Below are 25213 nucleotides of genomic sequence, written 5' to 3'. Positions count from 1 at the left end.
GCTGTGTTGGCTGTTTCCCCTGAACCTCGCTTTCGGTTACTCTTCTGGTTGGGGTACCTGGTCACGTCGGGTTCTTCATTGGGTGTCAGTTGAAGGGTCCAAGCCGAAATCGACTCGAGGCTATCGACAACAAAGCATCGTTACTATTCGACACAACGACCGGCTTATTTTCTCTCTGCAATTTCAGCAACCTGGGAACCATAGCAACCCGGCCGCCCAAGATCTGCGGCAGCCTCCAAACCTCGAAATCAAGAGTGTACTCGGGCCAGCCAGGCCAGTACCAAAGACTAAGTCGACAACTGGGTCGCCACATACCTATCATCAGATCGAAACTATTCTCCGTCCTTCTCTCCTCAACCTGTTCGGTCAACATATACGGCTCCTCGAAACTCTGAAGCCAAGGTTGAGCCAGATACCTGAGGCTCTTATCGTGAGCTGTGGTTAGAGAGAACCCGGTCTGGTTCTCGATCAACACTTACCGCCAGCTTAAGGTGGTCGTTCAGGGCAGAGTTTGCTATCTCCGATGAGTGTCACGGTTTTCACGGTTGATTCCGCACTCGCCAAACCCAATTGCCTCCCGTCACGGCCCAGGAGCTTGGTCATAACATCCAACCTTGATCCTCTTTTTGGGATTCCTAGAGGGTTCCCGGTACCTTGACTATCACCAAGGGCTTCCAAGAAGGTTCCCGGCACCTTGACTATCACGAACATACTTCGAGTATCATTCGGATACAGATAACTTGCTCAGAGACACCACAAGGGTTCCCGTCGTCGTCTTCATCTCTAGCACTATAAGATGGACTCCCCAATCCCTTCTCTGCAGTCCTCGGACCTAGCAGGAACATCTCACTCATCTTCTTCATCTCCTACACAACCACCTACTTCCCTAGGAGATTTTAGCAAGCTGTTTGAGAATCTGCGAGTTCACGAGACTTCTACCTCATCTACACGTATTCTCTCTTCGCCAGACAGAGTCTACTCTTCTTCTTTACATTGCTTTGAGCCTCTTTGCAAGTCAGAGAGTCCCTCAAGCAAACAGTCTCAGCCACTTCTTCTCCTCCCTCTCATATTCACCACAGAAGAAATGGCCAGAACTGGCACCAAGCGGAACTACCAGTCCTTGGACTTGGCCGAGGTCAAAAGGCCAAAGGTCGAGCCCAAGGACAAGAAGCCTGCCGTCGCTGCCGCTGCCGCCGCCATCGCTGTCGGAATGGTAGCTCGGGCCTCTTCAGACTCGGGCTACCATTCCGACTCGTCCGCCGCCGCCGCCGCCGACAACGACAACGCGGGAGAAAGGCTCTTCAACAAGCAGACCGCCAAGAGACCTCCTCCCAGCTCCCAGCTCCCCTTGGCCGCCCGTCTGCAGCAGCGCTTCGGCGCTCGCGACGAGTCCTTGGCCCTGGCTTACCCGGAGCAATGCGCCCGCGGTCTCTACATCTACGCCGACGGCTCCAACATCTCCGTGTCCTTCTTCAACGACCTGAAGAAGCGCATGGGCATGTCCAGGGACCAGCGCCTCTCAACCTCCGCCTTCTCCTTCCACGCATTCAGGGGAATACTCGAACGAGGCAGAGAGGTCAAGGAGGGCGTGATCGTCGGCTCCCGTAATAACAAGGCCGGCAACAACAGGTCCTCCTCCTCCCCTTCCTCCGTCCCCCTGTACCTGCAGGAGGCCGAGGCGTGTGATTACACCGCCAAGGTCCTCCAGCGGGTACCCGCAGACAACTCCTCGTCTGCGGGCTCCTTCGCGATGAAGGAGCAGGGGGTCGACGAGACGGTCCAGCACCACATGCGCAAGGCCGTCCTCGACAACCTCGGTGCCCCCGGCGTCATGATCCTCGCTACGGGCGACGGCAACCTCGACGGCGACATGGAGGGAGGCTTCCCCGCCGCCGTGCAGTCCGCCCTCGCCAACGGCTGGGTCGTCGAGGTCTACCACTTCGCCGAGTCCGCCCACTCCACCTGGCGCGATCCGCGGTTCCTCCACAACCCGGAATGGGACGGCCGCCTCACATGTCACGCGCTCGACGACTTCGTCTTTGACATGGATGCCAAGCAACAGCCGGTCACTCCGCTCGGAGCTGAGGTGCCTCGCACAGCCAAGAGCACCAGACGCGAGAGCCGGCCGGCTTACGTGCCGTCTTGGACCCTGCCACCTACTCAGAAGGCAGCCCCCGTCTCTCTCCCTCCGGCAGCGGCAGCAGCGGCAGCAGTCACTCCCCCGCCAAGTCCCCCCTTGGAGATGGCACCCGCGACTCCAGGGGAGATGGCCCAGGCCGGACAGATAGCCGAGTTGGTGGGCAAGCTGAAGCCGGAGTTGATACCCGTCATCGCCGCCTCCCTCCTCCGCGCCGCCTCGGCCACTCCTCCTGCTACTCATGCTTCCGCCCCTGCTCCCGCGCGTATTCCTTCCGCATCATGCGGGGACGTTAGTGGCTTCGCCGGCGGTGCGATGGGCTACTTCGGAGCCCAGGTCCCCTCTCCGCCCGCCCTCTCCGCCTTCCCCCAGACCTACCCCCTCCAGTACCCCCAAGCCACCTCCTACACGGCGGCCTTGGGCCAGTACCAGTACAACGGGGTCTGGGGGAACCAGGTGGGCTACTACGGGTACACCGGCTGAGTCAATGCGACCAGCCTTTTTTTAAATCCTCTTCTCTTCTCTTCCCTTCTTCGGACCCCTTCTCTGTCGTCTTTGCTCTGCGCTTGCTCAGCCGAAAGGCAGCAACCAGATAGATTTCACAGCTTAGGGAAAGGGGAAGGGCAAGACCGGTATATGGGAGGGGTTCGCAGGCCTGAAAGACGGCTCTGGCCCCGTGGATATTTGGGATGGTATACGGGAGGGGTACGCAGGCCTGAAAGACGGTTCTGGCCCCGAGGATTCTTTGGGTCGCCTTCGGGCACATTCTTTTGGCCTTCGGGCAGGCCTTCGGGCAACTTAACTTAGGTATATGGGAGGGGTAGCAGGTCTGAAAGACGGCCTGGCCCCGGGGATTCATGGGATTGGTATATGAGAGGGGGACAGGTGCCTGAAATATGGCGCCTGTTCCCCGTGGATTTGGGGAGGGGAAAGTGGGTAGGTGGGAGTTTTTTTGAACGCGATACTTTTTTTGAGTATGACGTTTTTCTCCCGGTGCTGGTGAGCATAAAATGCGCTGGCGGGCATAAGATGCCTTTCTTTGAGCTTTGTTTCGTAAATACATTTTGTTCGTTGATACTTTTGTGTTCCGTGTTTCTCCGTGATTGCCTGTTTGCCAGATCATTTGATATACGAAGCGTGACATTAAATGCTTCTGTTGTCTCGAGGTTGAATCAAGGTAGACTTCTTGGGCTTGACTATGCTCTCCCTACATCACATGTCCCTTGGATTTGTATCAAAGTCTTGTACCGTCTCAGAGAGGACTCTCTAATCCTACTAGACCAACGCCGAGTGCTGAAACGTCTCGTGACATTAGCACGCCGTCGACAACGAAGGCGAACTCAAGACAACATCCGTATAGCCAGGAAAGCATACCTCTTATGCCAACAAGGGCGAGGCGAAGGTTGACAGCGATAGGAGCGGCCCCAAAGCTCAGACTTCAGCTCAGACCAACCTGCGAATCAGCATAATACCCTCATATCAAAGTTCGTGGAGATTGTCCGCGACAGTACCACGGGGCCATCATCTATTCCGTCCAAAAAAGAGGCCCGTATTGAGGCTGTTACCAGATAGGTGTTTTTTGGATCGATTTATGAGTCTTTGTTTCCCTTTGTAAACGTGATTCGTTTGGGCAACGCTAGTTGGTAGAGTCTGCTAGCCCTTAATGGGTTTCAACATCCATAAGCCCTCGATTGAGGTTTGCTATTATACGAACCAAGATGAATCCAGGAAAAGATGAAGCACTGTGACAGTATCTTGAATAAAGCTCCTCGGTGGGCACATAAACCACAGCGTTGTTCGGAGTTTAGGTTTTCGGAGGATTATCAGCCGCTGTCGTTTTGGTTGAAGTCATGGTGTTCGCAAATGTAGAATCGTCTTCGCTCATATATAGCACCAAAATTCCTTTTTGTTCGTGTCACAGGCGAAACTTGCTAAGTATGGCAGGACGAGAGATGACCAAGTCCATCAGGTAGGTAATCTTGATTTCTCCAGTGATTGACCACTGTTTCCGCTATTCAAGTTTGGTCACAACCCCCTCCCAGACTTGCGTATAATTCAGTCTAGCCCAGACGGACACGGTCAACAACCCGAGGCCCCGTCGTTGCAATTATTTAAGCAAGTGCCTTACTTCGGAGACTTTTCCATCGGTTCGTGAGGTTCGTCCGGTCAGTAGTTACGCCGGTGGTTCGTGCTGCACGTATGCAAAGTTTTTGAGTTTCGGCGACTAATACCTCTTATCCCCGGACCCCCTTTCCGCCCCCCGGCCCCCCCGGCCGATATTTCCTTTCTCGACGCCGTTTGTGATGCCCAAGTGCCGCTCCGCATGCTCCACATCAACTTCCGCTGCGGCGACCTTCTCTCCGATGATATGCCATGCAACGAGTACAGCGGAGTTTGAAGATGTGTACCACAGGAGACGGCAGGACGGCGAGCTCTTTCAGCTGCCTCAAGATGAACCCAGAAGAGCAATTCTTATAAACGTCACCGGTATGCCACAGCTCTTCTCTCAAGTTTCACCAATCACTTTCTAACATTCATCATACTCGTAATTCTCAAGACTACATCAACCAAAGATTCCAAGATCGCCCAACATGTCTTCAACTCCCGCTACGCAAGAACCTTGGTCGCTCGCCGGCAAGACAGCCATCGTCACCGGAGCGTCTCGCGGCATCGGACAAGCCATTGCCTTCCACTTAGCCCGCAAAGGCCTCTCCAAGTTGGCAATCACGTACGCCAGCAACTCTGACGCGGCACAAAAGACTCTAGACAAGTGTCGCGAACTCGGGGTAGAAACCGCCATCGCCATCCAAGCAGACGCTCTCGACCCTACCTTTGGTCCCAAAATCGTCTCCCAAACGCTCCAGCAGCTTTCCACCGCCTCCATCGACATCCTCGTCAACAACGCGGTCCTGAGCGACTACTCCAAAGTGCAGCCCATCAAGGACACAACGCTCCCCGTCTTCCTTCAAGTCATGCAGGCCAACGTCTTCGCCCCCGTCTCCCTGACGACCGCCGTAATACCTCACTTGCCCTCCCAGGGCGGCGGACGCGTCATTGCCATCTCGAGCGTGCTGGCGTACCAAGCCAACTCGGACCCCACCATGACGTACGGGGCCAGCAAGGCCGCCCTGCAGAGCTACACGCGCTCTCTCGCCGAGGCGTATGGCAAGACCACCAAGGCGACGTTCAACAGCGTCGTTGTCGGTCTGACGGCGACGGACGCGATCAAGAATAGTCAGGATTTGTTGCCTGCGGGGTATCTCGACGAGCAGATCCGAGACACGACGGCGGCGGACCGGATCGGGGTCCCCGAGGATATCGCGTACGTTGTTGGGTTTCTTGCTAGCGAGGAGGGGCGCTGGGTCAACGGGGGTGCTGTTAGTGCCAACGGAGGCAATCGTCTTGTAATGGCTGCCCTCGGGTAAATGGTTTGTTGGGAAGGTATTCAGACCACGACACTGCTCTGATTTCGATGGAAACCCCTTGTAGAAAGGATCGCATAGAGGAAGTAAATCTTCTCATGAAACCAATGAGCGACATTTGTAATGGCCTCTCACGGGGGCCGGCCCTTGGACAGCAACCTAGGTCTTTTGACCTTCTTATTTCTCACGCGGGAGTAAGACGAGCCGGGTGTTGAAGGTTGGCTAGAAGTCGAGGCTATATAGTATGGCATCGCAAGGCCCGGGCTATCTGTGTTCTGGCTTAACGCTATAAATCATTGGTGGTTTTTGTTTGACTAGGGGGCACAGGCGTTTCGAATAGCTAGCTATTTGGATGCGGATTGATGGCAATATCAATTCGAAATGAGGACTTGCCCTCTCAGCATGGGGGAAAGTGGCGTGATGACATATGTGTTTGCAACTCCTATACTGTAGCGAAGGACGATGATTCGAATGCGGCTGGGTCTTGACTAAGGTAGAGACGAATAACAGCAGATGAGATAAGGACAGAAGATCGGTTGGCTGGACCTGTTTGCCTCGTGCCGGGAGCGAAGGCAGGTACAGCCAGATGTTAGAAGATTCCGTTACTGCCTACTATATGCCCAATATAAAGCCCTCCAACTCCGTTCCTGTGACCAGACAGCAGGCGTCCGTCAGGGTCTACGGGTCAGCTCAAACTGGCTGGGTGGTGGAGTGGCTGAAGGTCAACAATCAAATTACGCCCACAGCCTACTCGACGACAGACTACGAGTTCGAGTTCGATTCCCAGCAAGTACACCAAGAGATGTAGCCACACCGGTGGTGAACTCTTTTTCTTATTTGAACTTTTCACCTTTTGGAACTCGAGATGCTTTATGTGTTATTCGTAGGCACGTACAGAGCGAGCGTCGATGGTGAAATGTTGTCTCCTTCTCAAACCATACTACAGGCTCAATGTGTAGAATCGGGAAAGATCGGTATTTGAAAGAACAGTGGCGGATGAAAGGACGCCTTGAAATTCATAACTTGAGCCTCCATAGGAGTCTCAGTGCGTCGGGGCTCGGAAAAGGGCTTAACACGGCAGTGTGTGATGATATGGGAGCAAGCCCAATGTAAATTTGAGAAATTGTTTTTAATCTGCTGTGCCGCACGCATCTCGTATAACTGTTTTGATCTTATGGGGGTTCAGATCTAGAAACATAGTTTCGAGATAGTCACACTATTTGATGTATTTCTAGCATCCGCACCATATTGAAAACGAAGGTAAGTCACTGTCCACAGTCCTCGGAGCGAACGATAACGGCGAAACACGGCTCCTCAACATTAAGTATGGCACGCCAAATTCAGAGCCTCGAAGACAAATGATTATTCCTAGAGAAATCAAATCAAAAAGCTTGAGTCGCGGTAGCACCTTGAAATATATGGACGGAGAGGCGGAGCTCAGGAAGCAATGCTTCCTTCGTGCATGGATGAAAGGGGGGCCCCCAGCTTGGATGGAGGATCGCGCTTGCAGCGTCTATTCCTCCGCCGGTGCGCGCTTTCATCGCGCTTCGCCTTGCTTGAAGATAGACCGACAACCGGGTCGAAGGGACTCTGCCTGGATTGAAGTGATCCTGTTCAGGCTGCCGACAAAGTCAAGCCTCGAAGGCAGAAGGCCGCTTGATGTCGGGGTCGGACTCGGGGGTTAAGGTTGAGGATCGGGACAGAGACGGAGGGGGTGCGTTATTGGTGGAGAGTGCGCTTACATAACATTGCCATCAAATTGGGTTTCTGGGATGGGGAAATAAAAATAGCAGTCCAAGCCACACCTTGCGGCGCTTCCCGAGTGGGACGTGGCGAAATGAAGCACGTGGCTTGGGGATAGAGGTGTGGCTCATGCACGGCTTACATAATACTAGCACTACTCCGTCAAAGCGAGCATTCGTGGCATACGAAGTAACGAACACATCAGCATTGGAATGAGTGAATGGCAGATGGATTATGGATGCCCGTACCTCGGTGATGACTGACGAACCACTCGGACAATTCGGCAGATCAGGGCAGCTGCCCGGGAAACAAGTAATAATTCCCCGAGTTGAAATCAGGCATGCCGTCAGTATGATTACTCCGTATTCCCGGGCCCGCGGTTCCTCTAGCTGCTCCGTTTGGTCACCAGCTTTCCAATTGGCTTGTTCGTACTCGTTTTTTCCAAGCTCGTTCCTACTTGTTTGAACTTTGGAATAAACCTTCCAGGCAGTGCTAAGGTAAGCTACGAATGCTGTGCGATATTTCCGGTCATGCGTACCCGTAGATTGATGATTATGTACATTGGATCTTTTGGGTGCTGACCGGGTTCCACTCGTGGAAGTCAGATTCGAAGATTCCATCATGTGTCACCTCAATGCCTGCCTTGCCTGCCTTGCCTGCCTTCCAAGCCTTGTTCGACTGACAGCTTCCGTGCGACCTGGCAATTGCCCTTTTCCCATCACGAAGGGGATGGGCAAAAAGACGCTGATCGAGGGACGTTCGGTGATTCGGCACATTGCAAAACACGTTGGGCTGCAGCTGTTGAGGCAATTTCACACCACGAAAGGCAAGGGATCTTCATCTCCCCGTGTCCCCCTCATCTTCAAAAAAGTTCAGTCGAAACGCTTTCCTTGATGGCGGTTGAGCGGTACCGGGAAATTTTTATATGGCTGCCTGATTGATGAACGAGATGCGGTTCCACGCGACCAGTGGAACAGATGGGGAGTCTGGTTTAGGTACCTTGGACCACAAAGAGTCAATTCCCTCCAAGGCCCAATCATATCCGTCGACAAGGTCATGGCGGGGAGTTGGATACCCGAGATGCAAAAGCGATGATTGGCAGCTGTCGGTGGAGGGGGCTGATCGGCGGACTCAAAATGGAGACCCTTGGCAAGAAGCATGGGCAGCAGTATGTATGGAGACGGGACGGGGGGCGAATGTCACCATCGGGACGCCCGAACTAGTCGGGCCACACGGCCGGACACAACCCTTCTGATTCAAGTATTCTCACTTTGTGTAACTTATCAGTGGTTTGCATTTGTGACTGGTTCGCTTCGTTGTCTTGCGCTTTTTGGTGGACATTGGGTGTTGTTCAGACACAGCGCGTGCTTGTCAAAGCCGCGGATCACAGATCTGATGTGACACGGAGGGAGGCCGTGAGGGCACGCATGGGGGGGGATGGGGGCGAAGATCGACTGTCAATCATCTCAGCCGGCAGCTTTTAGCTGAACTGAAGTTTGAAGATTGTGTAAAAAGGGGTCTCTTGGTCTTATTTTACGTTGGTTTGAGGCGGCCCAGTGGTGGCAACAAAAGTGAACACGAACACCAAATGAAAGAGGCAACATGCTGTGCATGCAGGCATGATGTACGGCAATCTTGGCCAGGCAGCGAGCTGTAAAACTCGCATTATTCAAAGAGAGATGTTGATAGCATTGAGGCCAAGATGATAGTATCGTGGAGTTGCACTTGCATGTACCCCGAGGCCGCAGAAGAAATGATCAAAACGCAGTGGGCCTGGGATTCCCAAATACGTACGTACGTACCTCTACCATGAGCTTATAGGGTGTTTTAAGGGCCTGTACCCTGTCTAGACTCTCCCGCATGCCCTCAATGTTCCGACGGTGCCTTGGATGCCCTTGAGGACGGGGGCTCTAGGCATTGGATAAGTATGATATCCAACATCACCTCTCAGTCAGCGTGAGCAAAAGCCGCAATGGAAGTCCACTAGTCCGTCAAGGAATTCCATGATCTGTAGGTCATGGTGGACGCATCTCACGAGATCTGGCAGCCTGTCTTGGTTAGGGTACCTTACCCATAAAGGCGTGCCAAAGTCTGACATGGAAGTCGGCACGCAAACAAGTCACACAGCTAAAGTAAGTTGTTGATGTCAAGTTCAAAGTTTGGATTCTCAGATTCGGATTCGAGAAAGACGGTGTCGGTACGTATCTTGGAGCATCCCTGTACACGCGGATCTTGTACCCTGAACCTTGATCTCCCCCACGACTTTCACCACCTGGGCAGCGACCAGTGACCACAGCCCACGGTCCATGGTCCACAGACTCCGTCACTCCATCCTCGACGTCGTCCCGCCAGGGTTTCTCATCCTTCGAGCATCCCAAGCTGAGCCAAGCCTCCCTCATCCCTCACCCCATTCCATTCCGCCCTTTTTCTTCCCAACCAGCTAAGCTGCTGCACTACTGCTGTCCGCTTTCCGCTCTTTCATCTCACTGTTCGCGAAGCCGAAGTTCAGCTTCCTAGGTAGCTGGCTGGCTGGCTGGCCTTCGCCCTCGTTCTCGGCATCCTTACATGGCCGCATCGGGGTCTCCATCCCGCGTCTTGGAATTTCAATTTCCCATCGCGCCAGAAAGCATCGTCATTTCCTCTCAACTCCTCCAAGACGCCAAAGAGGAAGAGGAACTTTGGCTTGCGTCGTCAAATTACATTTGCTTCCTTCGCTCGCGGCATTTCGTCCGAAGCGGGTACCTGCTGCTGCCAGACATGGAAGCGAGGCGCCGAGGGGCTGTACCATGCTTCTCAGTCCGTTCTCACTTCTGGTTGTTCACAGATACTGCTCTGCTCATTGCTCTGCTCCCAGACGGTCGGTGAACTGGTGCACATTACATAGCCTATCTATCCGTACCTTACCTCAAGTGATCCCTCACGCTCAAAGAAGAATACTCCGTACCTACATCCATACGGCAAGGTCCCCGGCATTCGGGGCCGTGCTGCGCATTAAACGATGAGCTGCCAATGCCATTCTCCGTACTGCTAGTCTAAGATACTTACCCACAGATACGGGTCGCTCTCACACTGGCGTAACTGGGTTTAATTCTGCTGCCTCAGCCGCCCTCCACAGTCTCGGCCTCGCCTCACACCTCGCGCCTCACGCCTCACACTGCACGCCTCTCCTCATCCCGCGCTCTCAAGTCTCACACTCACACTCACACTCACACTCACGCAGCCCCTTTGCCCATCACTCACTGTTCACATCACCTTACACCAAGACCCGATGCAGGTGGCAGCCAACCCTCACCCCCCCGGGCCCCTCTACCTTAGCCTCCTTGCCCCATCCCTCGGACACCCTGCGCTGGCTGGCTCTGCTGCTTGCTTAGGTGCTTAGCAGCTTAGGTCCTAGGTTCCTCCTCCACGGCGGGCCTGTACCGGGCGGTGTCTTGCTTGTGTTCCGCCACAAACCTCCCCTCCTCCTTCCAATCCCTTGGGGAGCCACTTCTCGCCCGCGTTCGCCTTTCAAATGCCTCGCCTTAACATCACACACAGACTTCCATTCTAAGCGGCCCTGTTCCTGTATCTTACCTCGCTTTCTAGACGCTATACGCCATACGCTTAGAACAAGACTAAAGTAAACATCCGCTTACATCGGAGGGATGAACCGCAGCATCTGATCTGACTACATACATCTCTCATTGTCCATCCATCCGTCCATCCATCCATCTCACACCAACACAAAATCTTCTGGTCTCATCCAAATCCACACCACCTCATTCTTTGCCCGTTACTGCAGAACATCACACACACACACTCACACACACATACATCCACACACATCCCTTTGACACTAGCGTCCGAGCCCAAGCTCGGCCCCGTACATACGGATACTGGCACCGCATCATACTGCCATACCTCAGCATTCATCCGACTCTATCTCCGCTTTGTCCTACTTTCACCCTAGCCCAGACCGCCGTCGAGTCTAGGGCATCCACTCTCGAGTCCGCCTCCCGTCCCTCATATCAACCACGGACGTCCCCCCCTTTCATCATGGGCACCATTTGGAGAACAGAACCTTTACCACCTCATCTGTTTGACGATATGGCGTCGAGTTCAAGCCGGAAGCCCCAGATCTTTGTCCACTTCGAATTTGGGGTCTCATTCTCACCTAGACATGCACCCAACCAACACTCCGTCACATACGCCACTCGTGGTTTCCGTGATCGCGCTCAATTTCCCAGACAAGTTCCACCAACAAATACAAATTATCTAGCAGAGCCCTCACACTCAGTCCATCAACAACAACATCAACCCACACGATCTTCACCACCCATCCAGGAATACTACGCACCCCAAGCGCAACCATCAATGCCGCCACACTACGAAGTCAGCAGACAATCTCGTCAAGAGAGTCGATCGAGCTCCTCACATGAACGAGGTAGCTCAGCCCCGCCGCCGTGGAACGATAGCCCCTGGGATGCCGAACCAGATGCTCTAGGAAGCTCAGCGCTCCCACGCCAACGACCACGGCCCCAGAACACCCCCGATTACTGGAAAGCGTTGCCCGAAGTCCCGTCACGTTTCCGACTTGGCGAGGACGAGATGCCGTGGTCAGCCTCATCCTGGCCAGGCGAGTTCGGCATGCCCGACGAGTCCGAGGTGAATGACTACTCTTCCGAGCTGTCCATGAAGTTCCGCGACGTCTCCCTCACCAACGCCACCCCGGTGGCCCACGAGAGAGGGGACGACGGGCGGAGACATGACCTGGAGGCGCTCTCCGCGGCAATGGTCACCGTCGACAACGGCTTCGAGAACCAGTGGTGGTACCAGGGCGAGCGACAGCAGATCAATGCACCGGGGGTGGTGGCTGGCGACTTACACACGACGACGGCGACCACCGCGGCGGCGGCGCTGGCGAACACGACGGCGACTGCTGAGGCGGTGGTGCCTCCTCCTCAGACCCCTGTGTACCACCAGCAGCTCGGAAGCTATGACACGAGGGAATCGATGGGGTGGGTAACTGCCCAGGGCGGGGATTCCCACGCGAGCATGATGAGTGCTACGATTTACAACCCGAGTGTCTTGGTATCACCCATGTCGGAGTACGCGAGCCCCCGCCTTCACCGGTCGATGACTACGAGGTCTGAGGAGCTCTTCTTTTGCAGCTAAAAAGGATGATTCATTCGAGCATGAAATGTTTTAAAGCATGGCGTACAGGTTCATCATATTAATGGTGGTGTTTTTTTTTCTTGGATCGCCGGAGATCTAGGGGTACAATTGGGATTCGCCGTGATTTAGTCTGGAGAGACTAGATTTATCCTGGTTGAATACGGAGTTTTCCTTTTTAGTTGGAGCTTTCTCATGGAGGATATATCCGATATTTGCCCAATTTCTTGAGGACAAGAAGGGGGGCCTTGACTTGAGAGGGAGAGCAGAAGCCTGGGCTTTCTTTCTCTCTCGATCGAAAAAATTAATATTGTTAACCCCAATTCGCGGTTCCATGGGCACATTTAATTTACCTTGCCCCTATGATCATGTTCTCCAACTAAGAACGACCGGAACAACCCCCATTCTGAGACTCTTTGTCACAAACTTGAACACGGGAGCACAAACTGCCAAGAGAGATCAAAGGCAATTCAACGCACAAAGCAATACTTATTTTTAGGCATGAAGGCCCCTGGTGAGAAAAGAATAAAACAAGAAAACGAAATTTGTGCCTTGGCCAATGGAGTATACAGCATGCCGGGGTAGTCGGACTCGTAGTCTAGACTCGAGAACGCATGGGTGGGTGTGTTCACGTCACACCAAGAAGAAACAGCAGTCCCTTTCCATCCATGGGCATGGTTTTCATTTTTTCCAACTTGCGGGTTTCCGCACCGGGGTCCCTCCCATATGAGCTTACTAAAAACAGGAACATGGTCTTTGTTGCCTTTTGAGATGTTTTACGCAATTGTGTTCAGGGCAAGACACATATCAACGCCCTTGACGGCGGGGTTCCGCGGTGGGCGCCGCATGATCTCCAGCCCGTCGGCTGTGTCAAGTACTTCAGACACGTTTCTTTTCCCGGGAACATTCCTTCCAAATTAGACATAGACGCAAGAGGCAGGGTATTAATTGGTATTACCGAGTTCAATGTTTAATATGGACAAGATTGGGTTTTTTGAGAGGGGGAGATCCGAGTCAGAAGCGGGAAACGGCACGCGAGAGGGACGTCGAGGTTTCATCCCGTTGATGCGCGCGCGATTGAGTGGGGAGAGGTTATGGTAGGTGTTGGGATGACACCGTTCAGAAGTTATCAACCTGCGGGCAAGTGGCCTATTTTTCTTCCCACTTTTATGCTTGCTATTTTTGCGAGTTGCTGGCTACCTCATGTACTGTTTGGTAAGTGCCCGCCGGGGAGTTGTATCGGGGAACACTGGCCCTCTAGGGGGGACGGCTAACAAGGGGTTGATGCTTCACTACATCTTACAGGAGATGGTTGGCGATGACGAAGGGCGAGTGTTTGTCCTGAGTGTGCTGCGACAGGCACAAGCCGTGAAGTATTTCCTCTTGATGCCCTCATTTTGATGCTCACTATCTCCCGCCATGACTGGATAAGACGGTGCTTCTAGCTGCTGCTACTTGGTGAGGTTCTATCCACCATCCACCTTAAGGCAGAAGACTTTCCACGTGAAGAATATAGCGTGCGGAAAAGCGGTGGCTTTTGGGATTCACGCCCACCTGTCTGCCTCAGTGGTCCATGTCTTTCTGTCACCTTGGACGGAGGGCAAGATTTCCTGACCTGCAATGCTGCCTGAGATGCCTCTCAGGGTTCTATTCTTAGGGCACCGTCCATATTGGACCAGTCTTCCAGAGCGCGGTTCGTTGATGAAGGGAATGGTCCAGATAGATGGGCTCCATACTATGAACCCCGCGGCATTGTTGGCAATGTACTGGAGACTGACGACCAGATTCTCTTTGAGTGAGCGGTGTCTTTTTGGGGGAGAGACGACTATTCCAGGCCCTTTAATGCCACGATTCTTGGTATGTAACGTTTCACTTGGATTGTAGCATGATATGAACCATCTGCGATGTTTTCTTGCGGGGATGCGTAAGTCTGGTTGGTGGCTGTTGACACCTGACTTGGCTTTAGAAATGTCTCAGTCTCTCTTGGTGCGCTTCGAAGGGACCTCTATGCTGGAATTATGGCTGGCTGTGGGACTTGAACCATAACACCCCATCCTCCTACGGGTACCTCGCCTAGGCACGATCTTGACAGAGTCACTAGAGAAGCATATCACGACGAGGTAGCGCCTCATCAGTCATTTCATGGCAAGGTTTGACCATATACCATGTGTTTCTCTTCACATGCAAGCGCCCTCATCTGAGCCGGCCTGCTTTGCATTATGTGGATGGCGTGAAGTGCCCGCGGATAGCCTCTGGCGGCATCCGCGGTTCGTGCTAAGAAAAGATGTTTCGTTCTACTTTCATCTTGGTGGCGAGGAGTTCCGTTCCATCCCCGTCCCGGCGGCAATACCAATCCTTTCGTCGAGTCTCCACATAGGAACGGTGTGGGTTGTTACTGAACATGAGATTACTTACACGGAAGGCTGCAATGACAGGGTTAGGTGGTATTATGAATGGCACAGGTTTGGGCTGTTCAAAGGCCCCGAGAGAAAAACCCAGTACTAGGATAGGAAGAGAAATGAGGGCTACGTATGACACCATCTCTTGTGATGACGATTTCCTTGTGTGTCCGGTCGGTCTCTGCCGTGATGGGGTGGGCGAGCATTGGAGCCTCTCAAGTTATTCATGATCTAGGCCAACATTTGTGTTCTTAACCTTTCATGCTACTTCAGAGTCGTGTGTTCTAGAGTACTCAACTTACGCTGTGGGGTTGGGTCGAGGAGTAGTGCTGTGAAGGGTTCACTCAAAAGAGAATTAGACCCGTTGAATCAACGGCAGAGCGCCTTTGCCGGGGCCGATGGTAGAGGATTCCTCGGCTACAAGCGTACACTGCCGCATTGGGTAATGCTCTTCCAAACGCCTTTGAAATTTCTCAGAGGGCTTTATTTACACCTCTTGACTTTGATTGCCATGTCACCTACCTGGCATTTGTGCTTGAAGAATGAGGGCAACATGCCTGGAAAGAAGCTTGTATCTCCTACCTTACCCTTCTATATTGACCATATCCACCATTGACGGGCTAGCCATATCAAGCGAGAGGCGTTCAATCAGGCTACAGCATTGAAGGACGTCGGAAATGGATGGTGACAAGTGACGTACGGAGTCAGGCAGTACAACGTCAAGCGGCCAAAGAAGATGAATCAAGGTCAAGGATGTCACATCAGCTTCTTATCATGTATGTGATTTGAGAACCGTTGAGTTATTCTTGGAAAACAAGCCCCCTTTCCGACGTATGTATGTCGTAAACATCGGGTAAAGGCCTGGTGGCCCCCGTGAAACCCGCATCGACATCTCAAAGCTTTCGAGGGCAGCCTAGTTTTCCTAGAGAGACATGAATTCAACGATTATGGGGCGGAGTTATAGGGCCTCCATGATGGGCCTGTACTACATGTCTTTTCGAGGCTTGAAGGCCCGGTCTAGGACTCAAGCTTTCGGGGGCGGACTTTGTGCCAAGTTGCAGAGGGGTGGAAGATCAACGCGGTCGGGTAGCTCCAGTAAGACCAAGCAGCTCCAATGAGTTGGGTACCAGAGGCTGCGGCGAGATCATGCCCTCGTCAGTATCATGAAGTCCAAGCTATATGACACTTAAAGTTGGAAGATTGGAGTGAGGAAAGTAAGGCAACCTGACGCGTCATACACCCCAGTGAAAGAAGTGGTTATTACTCAGCGACAAAGCCACTGAATAACTTCAATAATTGAGCATACGCCTTACCTTGAGAATCAGAACCATGCTTTCTGTATTCAGCAGTTTCAGCGCAAGTACTAAGGGAAAATATTTGAGTGGAAGCCGTTATAGCCACTCAGTCAGTCTTTGCCCGACTTGCATCCCTAATGCAAGTCATGTTTCTCCAGACGCCGGCCGGCGCAACCTCTTTGCGACAATGTCGGAGGCATGTAACCACAGAATCATGGTTTCAATGCCTGGCCTTGATTGCCGAGTAGAGCCTTCACGGAGAGAATGATCAGTCCGGTTTCATCTCCACAGACTCTCAGCCCGGTTTGCCGGCGGGATCAGGCTTCGATGTAGAGAACCCTATCCCCCCACACCGCCTCTTACATGTGGCGTTCAGCTGATATCCAGACAAGTAATGATTTGACGATACATGAAAGTCTCAGCAAAGAAAAGGGGGGTTGGGTGGTTTTGGTAGTCGCGGGTCGGGGAGTGGAGGGTGGAGGGGAAAGCTGCAGGAGAATTAATTCTGCTGCCTGGAGGACGGACGGATATGCCGCGCCGGGGATTGGGGACGACGTGGTGGACGCTAGTGCATGTCGAACGATAGTCGGACCTTCTTCTGAGATCTACTGCATTCAAGACGGGTTACTGATCCTACGGTAAAAGTAATTCGGTTTCGTGGCTTTGAGGGAAAGGGTTTTGCTTGTTTGGTTGGTTCTTGGTGCCGACGATGGTTCGGACATGTGCTTGAGCAAGGTTGATGATCCTGCGAAGATGCGGGAAGGAAGCGGTGATGGGTCTCATTTGGGCTACCCAAAATACTCTTTAGATTTTACAACAATTTGTCCCAGAGGTAGGCTCCAACTATTCTGCGGGAACGTCGTTGAGGTCTACAACGGACTTCACCTCCGAAGGGGGCTTGGGGGACGGCAATTCTCATCTAGGGCATTTCTTCTATTCATTATAACCTCGCTACGCCGGCTTTATGGATCCCCGGAGTCAAACTATCTATTCTTACCCGAAAAAGACATGTTCTGTTGTAACCTCTATCGTCTACACCCCCTTCATCCAATAACCTTCTGCATAGCCTCAACATCCATCTCAACCCTCGGCTCCATCTGCATCGGGACGACCATGCCACCCGCAGCCAGCGCACCGCTCGCCGCTGCCGTCGCAACGGCCTTGACCATATTCCCGCAGTCTCCCACGGCGTAGACCCCGGGAACGCTCGTCTCCCCAAAAGGGGCAGCCGTCTTGATATCCCCGTTCTCCGCCGTCTCCAACCCAAGCTGCTCCACAAAGGGACCGTTGGGCCTTGTGAACGGCGCGTGAGCGAGGAAGCCCTCCGTGACTTCTTCTTCTCCTCCGTCTTGCCGCCCACTAAGTGTGAGTGTCACGCTGGTGCTGTGCTCCCCGCTGCTCGTGGCCATGCGCATCGATGTGATTTTCCGTGTGTCAATGGTAAAGGGGTTATTGGCCATGGCACCAATCTCTGAAGCGAGAGTCTCGTTGCCGTGCGTGTAAATCGTCACCTTCTTGCCCAGGGGCCGAGCCATGTACGCGATATGCGTCGCCATCTTGACGCTTCCCGTCAACCCGAACGCGAGGACGCCCACCCTCTCCGCCCCGCGCTCCTCGAAGCCGTGGCAAAAGAGGCAGTGAAAGATGCCGTAGCCCCAACAGTCCGCGTAGCCTGCGATGTCTGGAGAAATATCCGTGACACCGGTAGCCAGGACTAAGCGCCGTCCAAACCACGCCTTGCCATGCTTATCCTCGGCCCTAAAGAGCCCGTCCCTGACTTTGGTCGTCTTGACGACCTCGACGCCGTCGGCGAAAGTCACGGTCTCGGCGTAGCGGGCTTTGAGGTCCTCGCGGGCCTTGGCGCGGAAGATTGGGGGAGGGACGTGGTCGAAGCCGAGGACGTTGTGCATGTTGCTCGCGCGGGCGTTGCGGTAGAGGTTTGAGTCGAAGAGGACTGTGGTGTAGAGCTGGCGGGAGAGGGCTGTTGCTGTGGCGAGGCCTGCTGGGCCTGCGCCTATGATGAGGACGTCGTGGAGGGCTGGAGTGGACATGTTGGACGTGGCGATGTTTGTTGTTAGCGGGAGTGCTTTGATGAGGGTTTTGTAGAGGTTGTTCATGTAAGTTGTATTCTGGTTGTGTTGTGGTGTAAGCTTGGAAAATGGGGTTCGTGTGTTTGATGGGGTTGCGATATCCAGGCAATGGTTGAGGCTCTCTTGTCGTCTTATATGCTCTCCCCAGTGAAGAACGGGCGTGTCGGCGTGAGGCGCGGCCTTGCGGGATGTTTCCGAGGCCGTAAAATGTTGCCGAGAAGATCGGATCCGAAGTGGGGCGGCCTAGCCGGGCAAGAGAAATGTCTCCGAGAAAAGGCGCCGAGTGACGAGCGAGCAAGTTTCAGAGCCAGGAGCTTGGCGTGACTCATTATCGAGGACAATAATTACATGTTGCACATGGATTCTTGCTGTTCCTGAAATCAGTCGCCAAAAGATGGGGTCCCATGACGTGTCTGTCGTCGTGTCGTCGGCCGGTGGTGATAGAACTAGCGCCGCGGAGGAGAGACAGCAAACAATCCCCTCCACTCAGTTTTTCGCTCGAAATCTGATTATTACGATCAGCAAGATTCATGACTTGAATTTTACGCGATTGTTTAGTAGGTAGTGAGGAACGGAATGAGGTTCGGTCCCGTGGCATGTCTCGTAAGCACCACTCTCATGATCACCCCCCTTCGAAATGAAGATAGAGATACTATGAGCTCTTGCGTAAGAAGCCAATGTGAAAAAACAAAAATTTAGACAGGGAAGGACGAGCTTCTATCATCAACTCGATAGTGGATTTCACAAGCTGCTGTCTATAGTTTGAGAAGAACACAACATCGAACCCACAACAGCGGAAACGAAAGAAAAACACAGCTTATACCACAGTCGTATGAGTGGGAAACTCTTTGGCTAAGATGAAAGTGCAAAAAGTGCAAAAGAGAGCAGCCAGAGCGGGGAGTCGAACTCATGGGGTCGAGGTCCATCTCCTGGGAGATATGTGGAAATCCCCCGTCCCCAGCTGAGTGTTCCACCGCTGGGCCACAGCGCCCAGGGGAGTTGAACCCCCGTTTGCCTGATAGAGGGGAGAGGGTAGGTTGGTAATAAAGGCTGGCCCTCGTTTGACGGATGGTTGTGACCTTGATGGGTTGAGGGAGTTGATGGGTGAAAGTGCGGCTGTTCGTGAGGATAGAGTTGGGGGCTGGCTTGGTTTTGGTTCGAGATGGCGTCGCGGCGGCATGAGTTTCGGTATTAAGGGAAATGAAATCTGCTCCAGAAAGTAGTGAGGATTCGTTTTGTGGGTGCTCGTTGATTTCTCCCGGGCTGTTAAATGGTTCGATTGTGACCGCGAACTTGATCAGGAGAAAGGGGGGCCCAACTTGCTTCGCTTGACATATCAATTGCTAACGAACATGGTCCATTCCTAGCAAAGCATCACAAGTCCATTCTTACTCTTTCCTCACTGAGGAAGCGATGACCATCTTCCTATCCAATCCCCCAACCTTCCCAGAAGCCTCCTCCGGAATATGACTGACCTCTTCATTCTCAACATACGCAAACTTCCCCTCGTCACACCCAGCGTCTCGGAACCATCCCCTGAAAAGCTCCTCGCTGAAGACCAGATGCCGATTCGTAGTCTTGAGAACATCGTGTTGGTGGATCTCATGCTCATGAGCTTTACCTCCATGCCGTCCAGATCCTTTCCCTCCCTTCTCATCTCCCTTCTCGAGCATCTTACTCTCCGACCTCATAGCTTTATAATCAACCCCCTCGACAGCAATCACCACCCCACCGGGCCTCACTCTCTTCGCAAGCAGGTCCAACATCCCCCGCGGATCATCAAGGTGATGAAGCGCCATGGATATGATGACCACATCAAATCCCCCCTCTGCAGCCAGCTCTCCATCCACAGCCAAATCGCCCACGACGGCGTGGACCTGCTCTGGAGAGTATCCTAGCCGCGCCGCGCAGTCGTTGTAGCGCCGTACGATGGCGGGTGCGATGTCGATGCCGAGGATCGAGTCGACGAAGGGGCTGAGGGCCTAAAACCACGCGTTATCCTGCCAGAGGGTACCGTAGCTGGGGGAGGGATATGTAGGACCCAGGAGTACAAGATACTTACCCATGAAGCACCGCCAGAGGCGCAAGCGTAGTCTAAAAGTCGGACGGGGTTCGACGACGGGTTTGCATCGCGGGGCCGGAGACCGAGGTTCGGGGCCTGGGCGCGGAGGAAGCGGGTGAGTTGTTCGGAGAAGACCTTGATCCAGTCCTGTTCTAGGAAGGTGTCTGCGTTTGCACTGAGAGTCATGTTAATGTTAGCTTCATATCTTGAGAGAAGGGATTCAGGTTTGGAGGAAATCGGGGCGGACAAACTCCCAGAAGACGCGGTTGAGTTCGGCTAGAGAGGCTGTCTTGGACTCGGTCGTGGTCATGATTGCAGCTGTAGTTGTTTGATGGCTTTTTATGTAGTCTATTCTTGGTGCTTAAAGGATCTATAGTAGTCGCTTGAGCGATTTTGGGCGTCTTTATATAGTGGACACCATTTCGGCTCGCCCAGTTCGTCATCCTGTGGTTGTGTTGTGTGGTTGTGTGGTTGTCTGTGATGCCGGAGAGTATTCGGCAACTTTTCCATCAAGGTGCACGCACAAGCGGCAACATTGCGGTGACATCTCGAAACCACCAAGCTGACCACCGCGAGACGTTTCCCAAAACTATGGAAACGGCCCTTTTTCTCATCTCGCCTTGTATCGCCAAAGTCGTGGTTCCTCACATGACTTGTCCCACAGGCTCAATGGCAGCAGCAGGCCGCCTTCGGCCCTCGCCCATCTCATACATCGCCCACTCGTACACTGCCCACTGAACCGCGTTGACGACGAAGGCGCGCACGCTGCAGACCGTGAGCCCACGGAAGAAGACTCGCATCCCGCCCTCGCGGTAGGCTTCTCTCGCGACCTGCATTGCGCCTGCACGCTTCGCCGGCTGCTGTTGCTGCTGCTGCTGCTGCTGCTGCGATAGCCCTTGTGCCGCAAGCAAAGGTGACCTCTCGGGTGACTGTGCCTGTGCCTGAGCCTGGAAAGCCTGCGTCTGGACGCGGGTCTTGATGACGTCGAGCGGGAAGATGCTCACCCACGTCACAATGCCCGCGAGACCACCGCAGAGCAACACCTTGGCGGCCTCCTCTTTCAGATTCGTCTCCTTCACGCCGTCGCCCCCGACGCCCATCCATCGCGTGGTGATTTCGTACGACCAAAAGTAAAACCCGTACCCGACGCTATCCCGCAGCGCAGTCACCACGCCGCCAAAGTAGAGACCCCTGATCCCCTCGGCGCGCCAGACGTCCTTGGTGATGGCCCAGCTCGAGGCGGGCGGGGAGGAGAGCTGGGCGCGGCACTTGATCAGCTCTGTCGGGGTGCTCACGACCCAGGTGGCGAGGCCGCCGACGGCGCCGGCGAGCCAGGTGGTCCAGAGACTGGACTTGACGTCGAGGGCGCGGTTGAGGGCGGCCTCTGTGCGGTTGTAGGAGACGAAGAGGAGGGCGTTGAGGGCGCCGTAGCCTAGGATCGGGGCGGCGGAGCCGGTGACGAGGGAGGCGGGGGATTCGAAGTGGCGGAGGTAGGATGCCGCTGCGGCCGCGGTGGGGCTTGGGAGCGGGAGCGGGAGCGGGGAGGAGGCGGAGGGGAGGGGTGTCGAGGGGGCGGAGGCCGGGCGAGCTTGGAGGCGGACTTTGAGGAGGTCGAGGGGGTTGCCGATGATGATGCCTACGGCGCCGCTTATGTAGCCTGCCCAGAAGTCGGCGGACATGGTGGGCAGCTGGCTGGGATAGGATCGTTCTGTTGCGAGGCGGTAGTCAAGTAGTGATTGTAGCTAGTAGAAGGTGTTGGAGTACGTTAGGAATCGCGGTACTGAAGGCGGTTATCAGGGTCGAGGTAGTGATTGACTTTGGCTTGGGCGACGGCGATTCCGGTGCATATGCCGAGGTAGGTGAGCATCCATCCGCCAGAGGCTAGAGCCCAGAAGCGGGCATTCTTGACGGGGTTCGGGTGCGGGCTGCGGACGCGGGAGAGGTACTGGTAGTGTGCGTAGTGGGTGAGGACGGTGCCGCCGAGGATGGAGGGCCAGTTGTCGACGATCCAGAAGATGCGGGCAGAAGGTGGACGGAGCGGGGTGGTCCCGGGGGAGGAAGAGAACGGGGAGGGGGAGGGGTCGGCCATTGTGGAGTACTAGGATGATAGATAGATAGAGCGAGAGTGAGGGAGAGCCGTGCTTTGTTTCGTTTGAGACGAGGGACCGAGGGAAGCTTGGTGAGAGAAAGCGGAGAGGTGCCGGGGGACCGGGGGTCTTGGGATCCACCCAGACTAGAGACGTTGCGGGCGAGCGTCTCCGTACGAACTACGAATAGGTGTTAGGTGTGGCCGCGGTGGTGGTGTTTGTTGCGGAGCATGTGAAGATGGAGCTGTTGTTAGGCGTGGGGGCAATCAATGTCGATGACTCGATATGCAGCTCTGAAGTCAATTGAGTTTTATAACAATCCAATTGATGCTGCAAACAGTCTGCGTACCTTGAGACAAGAATGTGCCTGGCGCAAAGAAACGTTGGAATGTGCGGCTTGCGCTGAGGGGTGTCGCGTTGAAGATTTCGAGTTGGGGGCCGCAGAAGTTGAGGTGGACGCGTGCGACAGGCCTCCTGCCGTCTGGCCCAATGTCTCACCTGATTTTGGCTGTGCACAGGTACCCTAGAACGCTCCCATTGTATTGTGGGGGTTCACCTTGTTACTCACCGGTTCGGGGGAACCTCGGTAAGCCTCGGTATAACACTCACCGAAGTACCTGTAGATTCAACATTGCTCAGTTCTTGATTCGTTGCATAGTAGCTCTTTCTTTATTCGCACACATCGAGGAGCGAAGATGGATTGCAATATATGAAAATCACCATAAATCCTACCTAGCAAAGCTGTCACTGGATGCAGACATCTTCCCACAGCATATCCTCACCAACAGCCTCCCCGTGCATGATGCCGTGCACATAAGCTTCCCCAATCAACCGATAGCTGAATGGCCTGGATATAGAAGAAACCGGCAGCTCTCGAAGCACAAGAGGTGACGGACAGCCGGCCACCACCCAAATCCCATCCCCCTCTTGCACGGATTGGCCTCCAAGTCCCATATGGCTACTGTCCGTTAGGAATGGCCGCCTCTCCCAGAGCGTCTCAAAAGCGAGATTCACGTACACCTGACAAGTGTGCTTGAAGCGATCGAACAGGCCTTCAACTTGCTCCTGCTCCTCGCACTCCTTGAGCTGCTTCAGATATCCCATAATCACATCACACGAGGGCACCGTCTTGCTGACATCCGACGCCGCAAGTCTCTTGATGCTGTCTAAACGGCTGATGGGTCCTTCAATGTCGGCGCCTTTCTTCATGGCGCAGTACACCTCCCACACAACGTGGTCCGCAATCCACGAATGGAACGCCTTTTGGAGGCTGCCGGGTGCGGGGTGCGTGAACCCATCTCGGTCACCGATTAACGTCCTCCAGAATGCCTCTACTCGGCACTGCCCTGTCGGCTTATAGACGGGGTCGCACTGCAAGAGGAAGTCGGCCCATTGCGTGAAGCTTCCGTTCGTAGCTAGTTCCGAGTATACCTCGCCTACCAACGACACTGTGCCAACGCACAAAGCCTTGACGTGGAGTTGCCTATCATCGACGACACGGTACTTCGTCGGCATGGAACGACAGGCATCAAAGTAAGGGATCTCAGCGGGCCACCTCATCGCCAGAAAGGCAGATGGTCCGTTTGCAGAGAAATCGGGCACCCAGGACGGCAGAGCCCGGATGTTCTTGACCGAGTCGTCGGGAACCGCCGTGAGCAGAGCCAGATTCTTGCATTCTTCCATAATGAAGATCGCCGTGTCGGTGTAGATGCTGACGGGCGTGCAGTGTTTGCGGTAGTTGGCCTCCAGCTCCGTCCTTGTGCGACCACTAAGATCCAAGAGGAGGTTGAGAATGCCCAGTAGACCAAAGACTTGGTCTCTTGGGTCGGTGGCTTCCACCCCGACCGTCAGGCGTAGCATCAAAAACAACAGCGCACCGGCTGTCTTGGTTCTGCTGCTTCCACCCGTGCAGGCGAAAGGACCGACTATGTGGTCCAGCGTGGTGCTGTCCCACATATCGAGTATGTCGTGTCTACACCTCTGGATTGCGACAATGCCCGACGAGTTGCTGCCGATCTTGACGTCCTTGATTGTAGGGTTGTTATCGTACAAGACTTCTGACAATTGCTCGTACAGACGACTTTCGTACAAAAAGTCGGAGCAATACGCCACCGTCTCCCACGGAATAACATCGTTGCCCCAGAGAATACACGCGTCACTTGACAAGGCGACCTCTTGGACGACCCAAACACGATTAAACCACTTGCGTTCGAAAAAGGCGACGAATGCGTACCATACGTCATCGGGTACATGCAGCAAGCCATATCTGCTCAGAGCATCGTCGTCAAAGAAGGAGTTCTCTTGGTCGAAGCTGAAGTTCCGCTGAGTATTTTCTGCCATTGTGCGAACCAAACGAGATACCTCGGCTGGGTGGTGCTCATCAGTGACGGAGCCTAGCCATATGTCGACGCGGGTAGCCTTTTTGTAGATGCGATCCATGATGCCGACTTGCATGCTCCTCTCGGTATCGTCGGCCTGGTTGATGCTGATGGCGTCGATCCAGTACAGCTCGCAGGAGTTGTGCGCTCTGATCCAGCACAGTGCATCGTGTAGGTTCGGGAAGATGTCAAAGCTTTGGCCGTTGAGCATCACTGAGATTGTTACGAGCTGATGTCCGATTTGCTCAGAGGGCTCCTTTTCTGCGAGGGGGGATCCCCATGTGTAAGAGAGGCCACGGTAAGCTGGCAGGTTATCAAGGGCGTGTTCCTCCAGTGAAAGCTGCAACGGTCCATCGTCAGTTGCTCCGCAACCTAGGATGCGCACAAGACGGATGGTCTCCTTGCCGATACGGTGACTGTATTCGAATTTTGCTATTGCGGACGACATG

The 25213-nt window shown here is 54.1% G+C and overlaps 7 protein-coding genes across 7 annotated transcripts; 3 read left to right on the top strand and 4 right to left on the bottom strand.

Moving 5' to 3' along the window:
• Positions 1-1084: 1084 nt before the first annotated feature.
• CABS01_05440 (uncharacterized protein) lies at positions 1085-2620 on the top strand (the record flags this gene model as incomplete). Its single annotated transcript, XM_060538810.1, has 1 exon — positions 1085-2620. The coding sequence occupies one exon, from the start codon at positions 1085-1087 to the stop codon at positions 2618-2620; it is 1536 nt and encodes a 511-aa protein (XP_060405072.1).
• Positions 2621-4728: 2108 nt separating this feature from the next.
• CABS01_05439 (uncharacterized protein) lies at positions 4729-5562 on the top strand (the record flags this gene model as incomplete). Its single annotated transcript, XM_060538809.1, has 1 exon — positions 4729-5562. One exon carries the CDS (start codon positions 4729-4731, stop codon positions 5560-5562), a length of 834 nt encoding a protein of 277 aa, XP_060405071.1.
• A 5775-nt stretch (positions 5563-11337) lies between these two features.
• CABS01_05438 (uncharacterized protein) lies at positions 11338-12456 on the top strand (the record flags this gene model as incomplete). The annotated part of the gene is made up of 1 exon (XM_060538808.1): positions 11338-12456. One exon carries the CDS (start codon positions 11338-11340, stop codon positions 12454-12456), a length of 1119 nt encoding a protein of 372 aa, XP_060405070.1.
• Positions 12457-17190: 4734 nt separating this feature from the next.
• CABS01_05437 (uncharacterized protein) lies at positions 17191-18198 on the bottom strand (the record flags this gene model as incomplete). The annotated part of the gene is made up of 1 exon (XM_060538807.1): positions 17191-18198. The coding sequence occupies one exon, from the start codon at positions 18196-18198 to the stop codon at positions 17191-17193; it is 1008 nt and encodes a 335-aa protein (XP_060405069.1).
• A 1427-nt stretch (positions 18199-19625) lies between these two features.
• CABS01_05436 (methyltransferase domain-containing protein) lies at positions 19626-20609 on the bottom strand (the record flags this gene model as incomplete). Its single annotated transcript, XM_060538806.1, has 3 exons — positions 19626-20219; positions 20300-20474; positions 20551-20609. The coding sequence occupies 3 exons, from the start codon at positions 20607-20609 to the stop codon at positions 19626-19628; spliced, it is 828 nt and encodes a 275-aa protein (XP_060405068.1).
• A 334-nt stretch (positions 20610-20943) lies between these two features.
• CABS01_05435 (uncharacterized protein) lies at positions 20944-22388 on the bottom strand (the record flags this gene model as incomplete). Its single annotated transcript, XM_060538805.1, has 2 exons — positions 20944-22041; positions 22116-22388. The coding sequence occupies 2 exons, from the start codon at positions 22386-22388 to the stop codon at positions 20944-20946; spliced, it is 1371 nt and encodes a 456-aa protein (XP_060405067.1).
• A 742-nt stretch (positions 22389-23130) lies between these two features.
• On the bottom strand, positions 23131-25212 carry CABS01_05434 (heterokaryon incompatibility protein; the record flags this gene model as incomplete). Its single annotated transcript, XM_060538804.1, has 1 exon — positions 23131-25212. The coding sequence occupies one exon, from the start codon at positions 25210-25212 to the stop codon at positions 23131-23133; it is 2082 nt and encodes a 693-aa protein (XP_060405066.1).
• Position 25213: the final 1 nt, after the last annotated feature.

This window comes from Colletotrichum abscissum, assembly GCF_030869225.1.
Source record: "Colletotrichum abscissum strain IMI 504890 chromosome Unknown Scaffold_11.1, whole genome shotgun sequence".
Lineage (NCBI taxonomy): Eukaryota > Fungi > Ascomycota > Sordariomycetes > Glomerellales > Glomerellaceae > Colletotrichum > Colletotrichum abscissum.
Note: the sequence above shows the minus strand (reverse complement) of the source record. Positions and strands in the feature narration are given on the sequence as shown.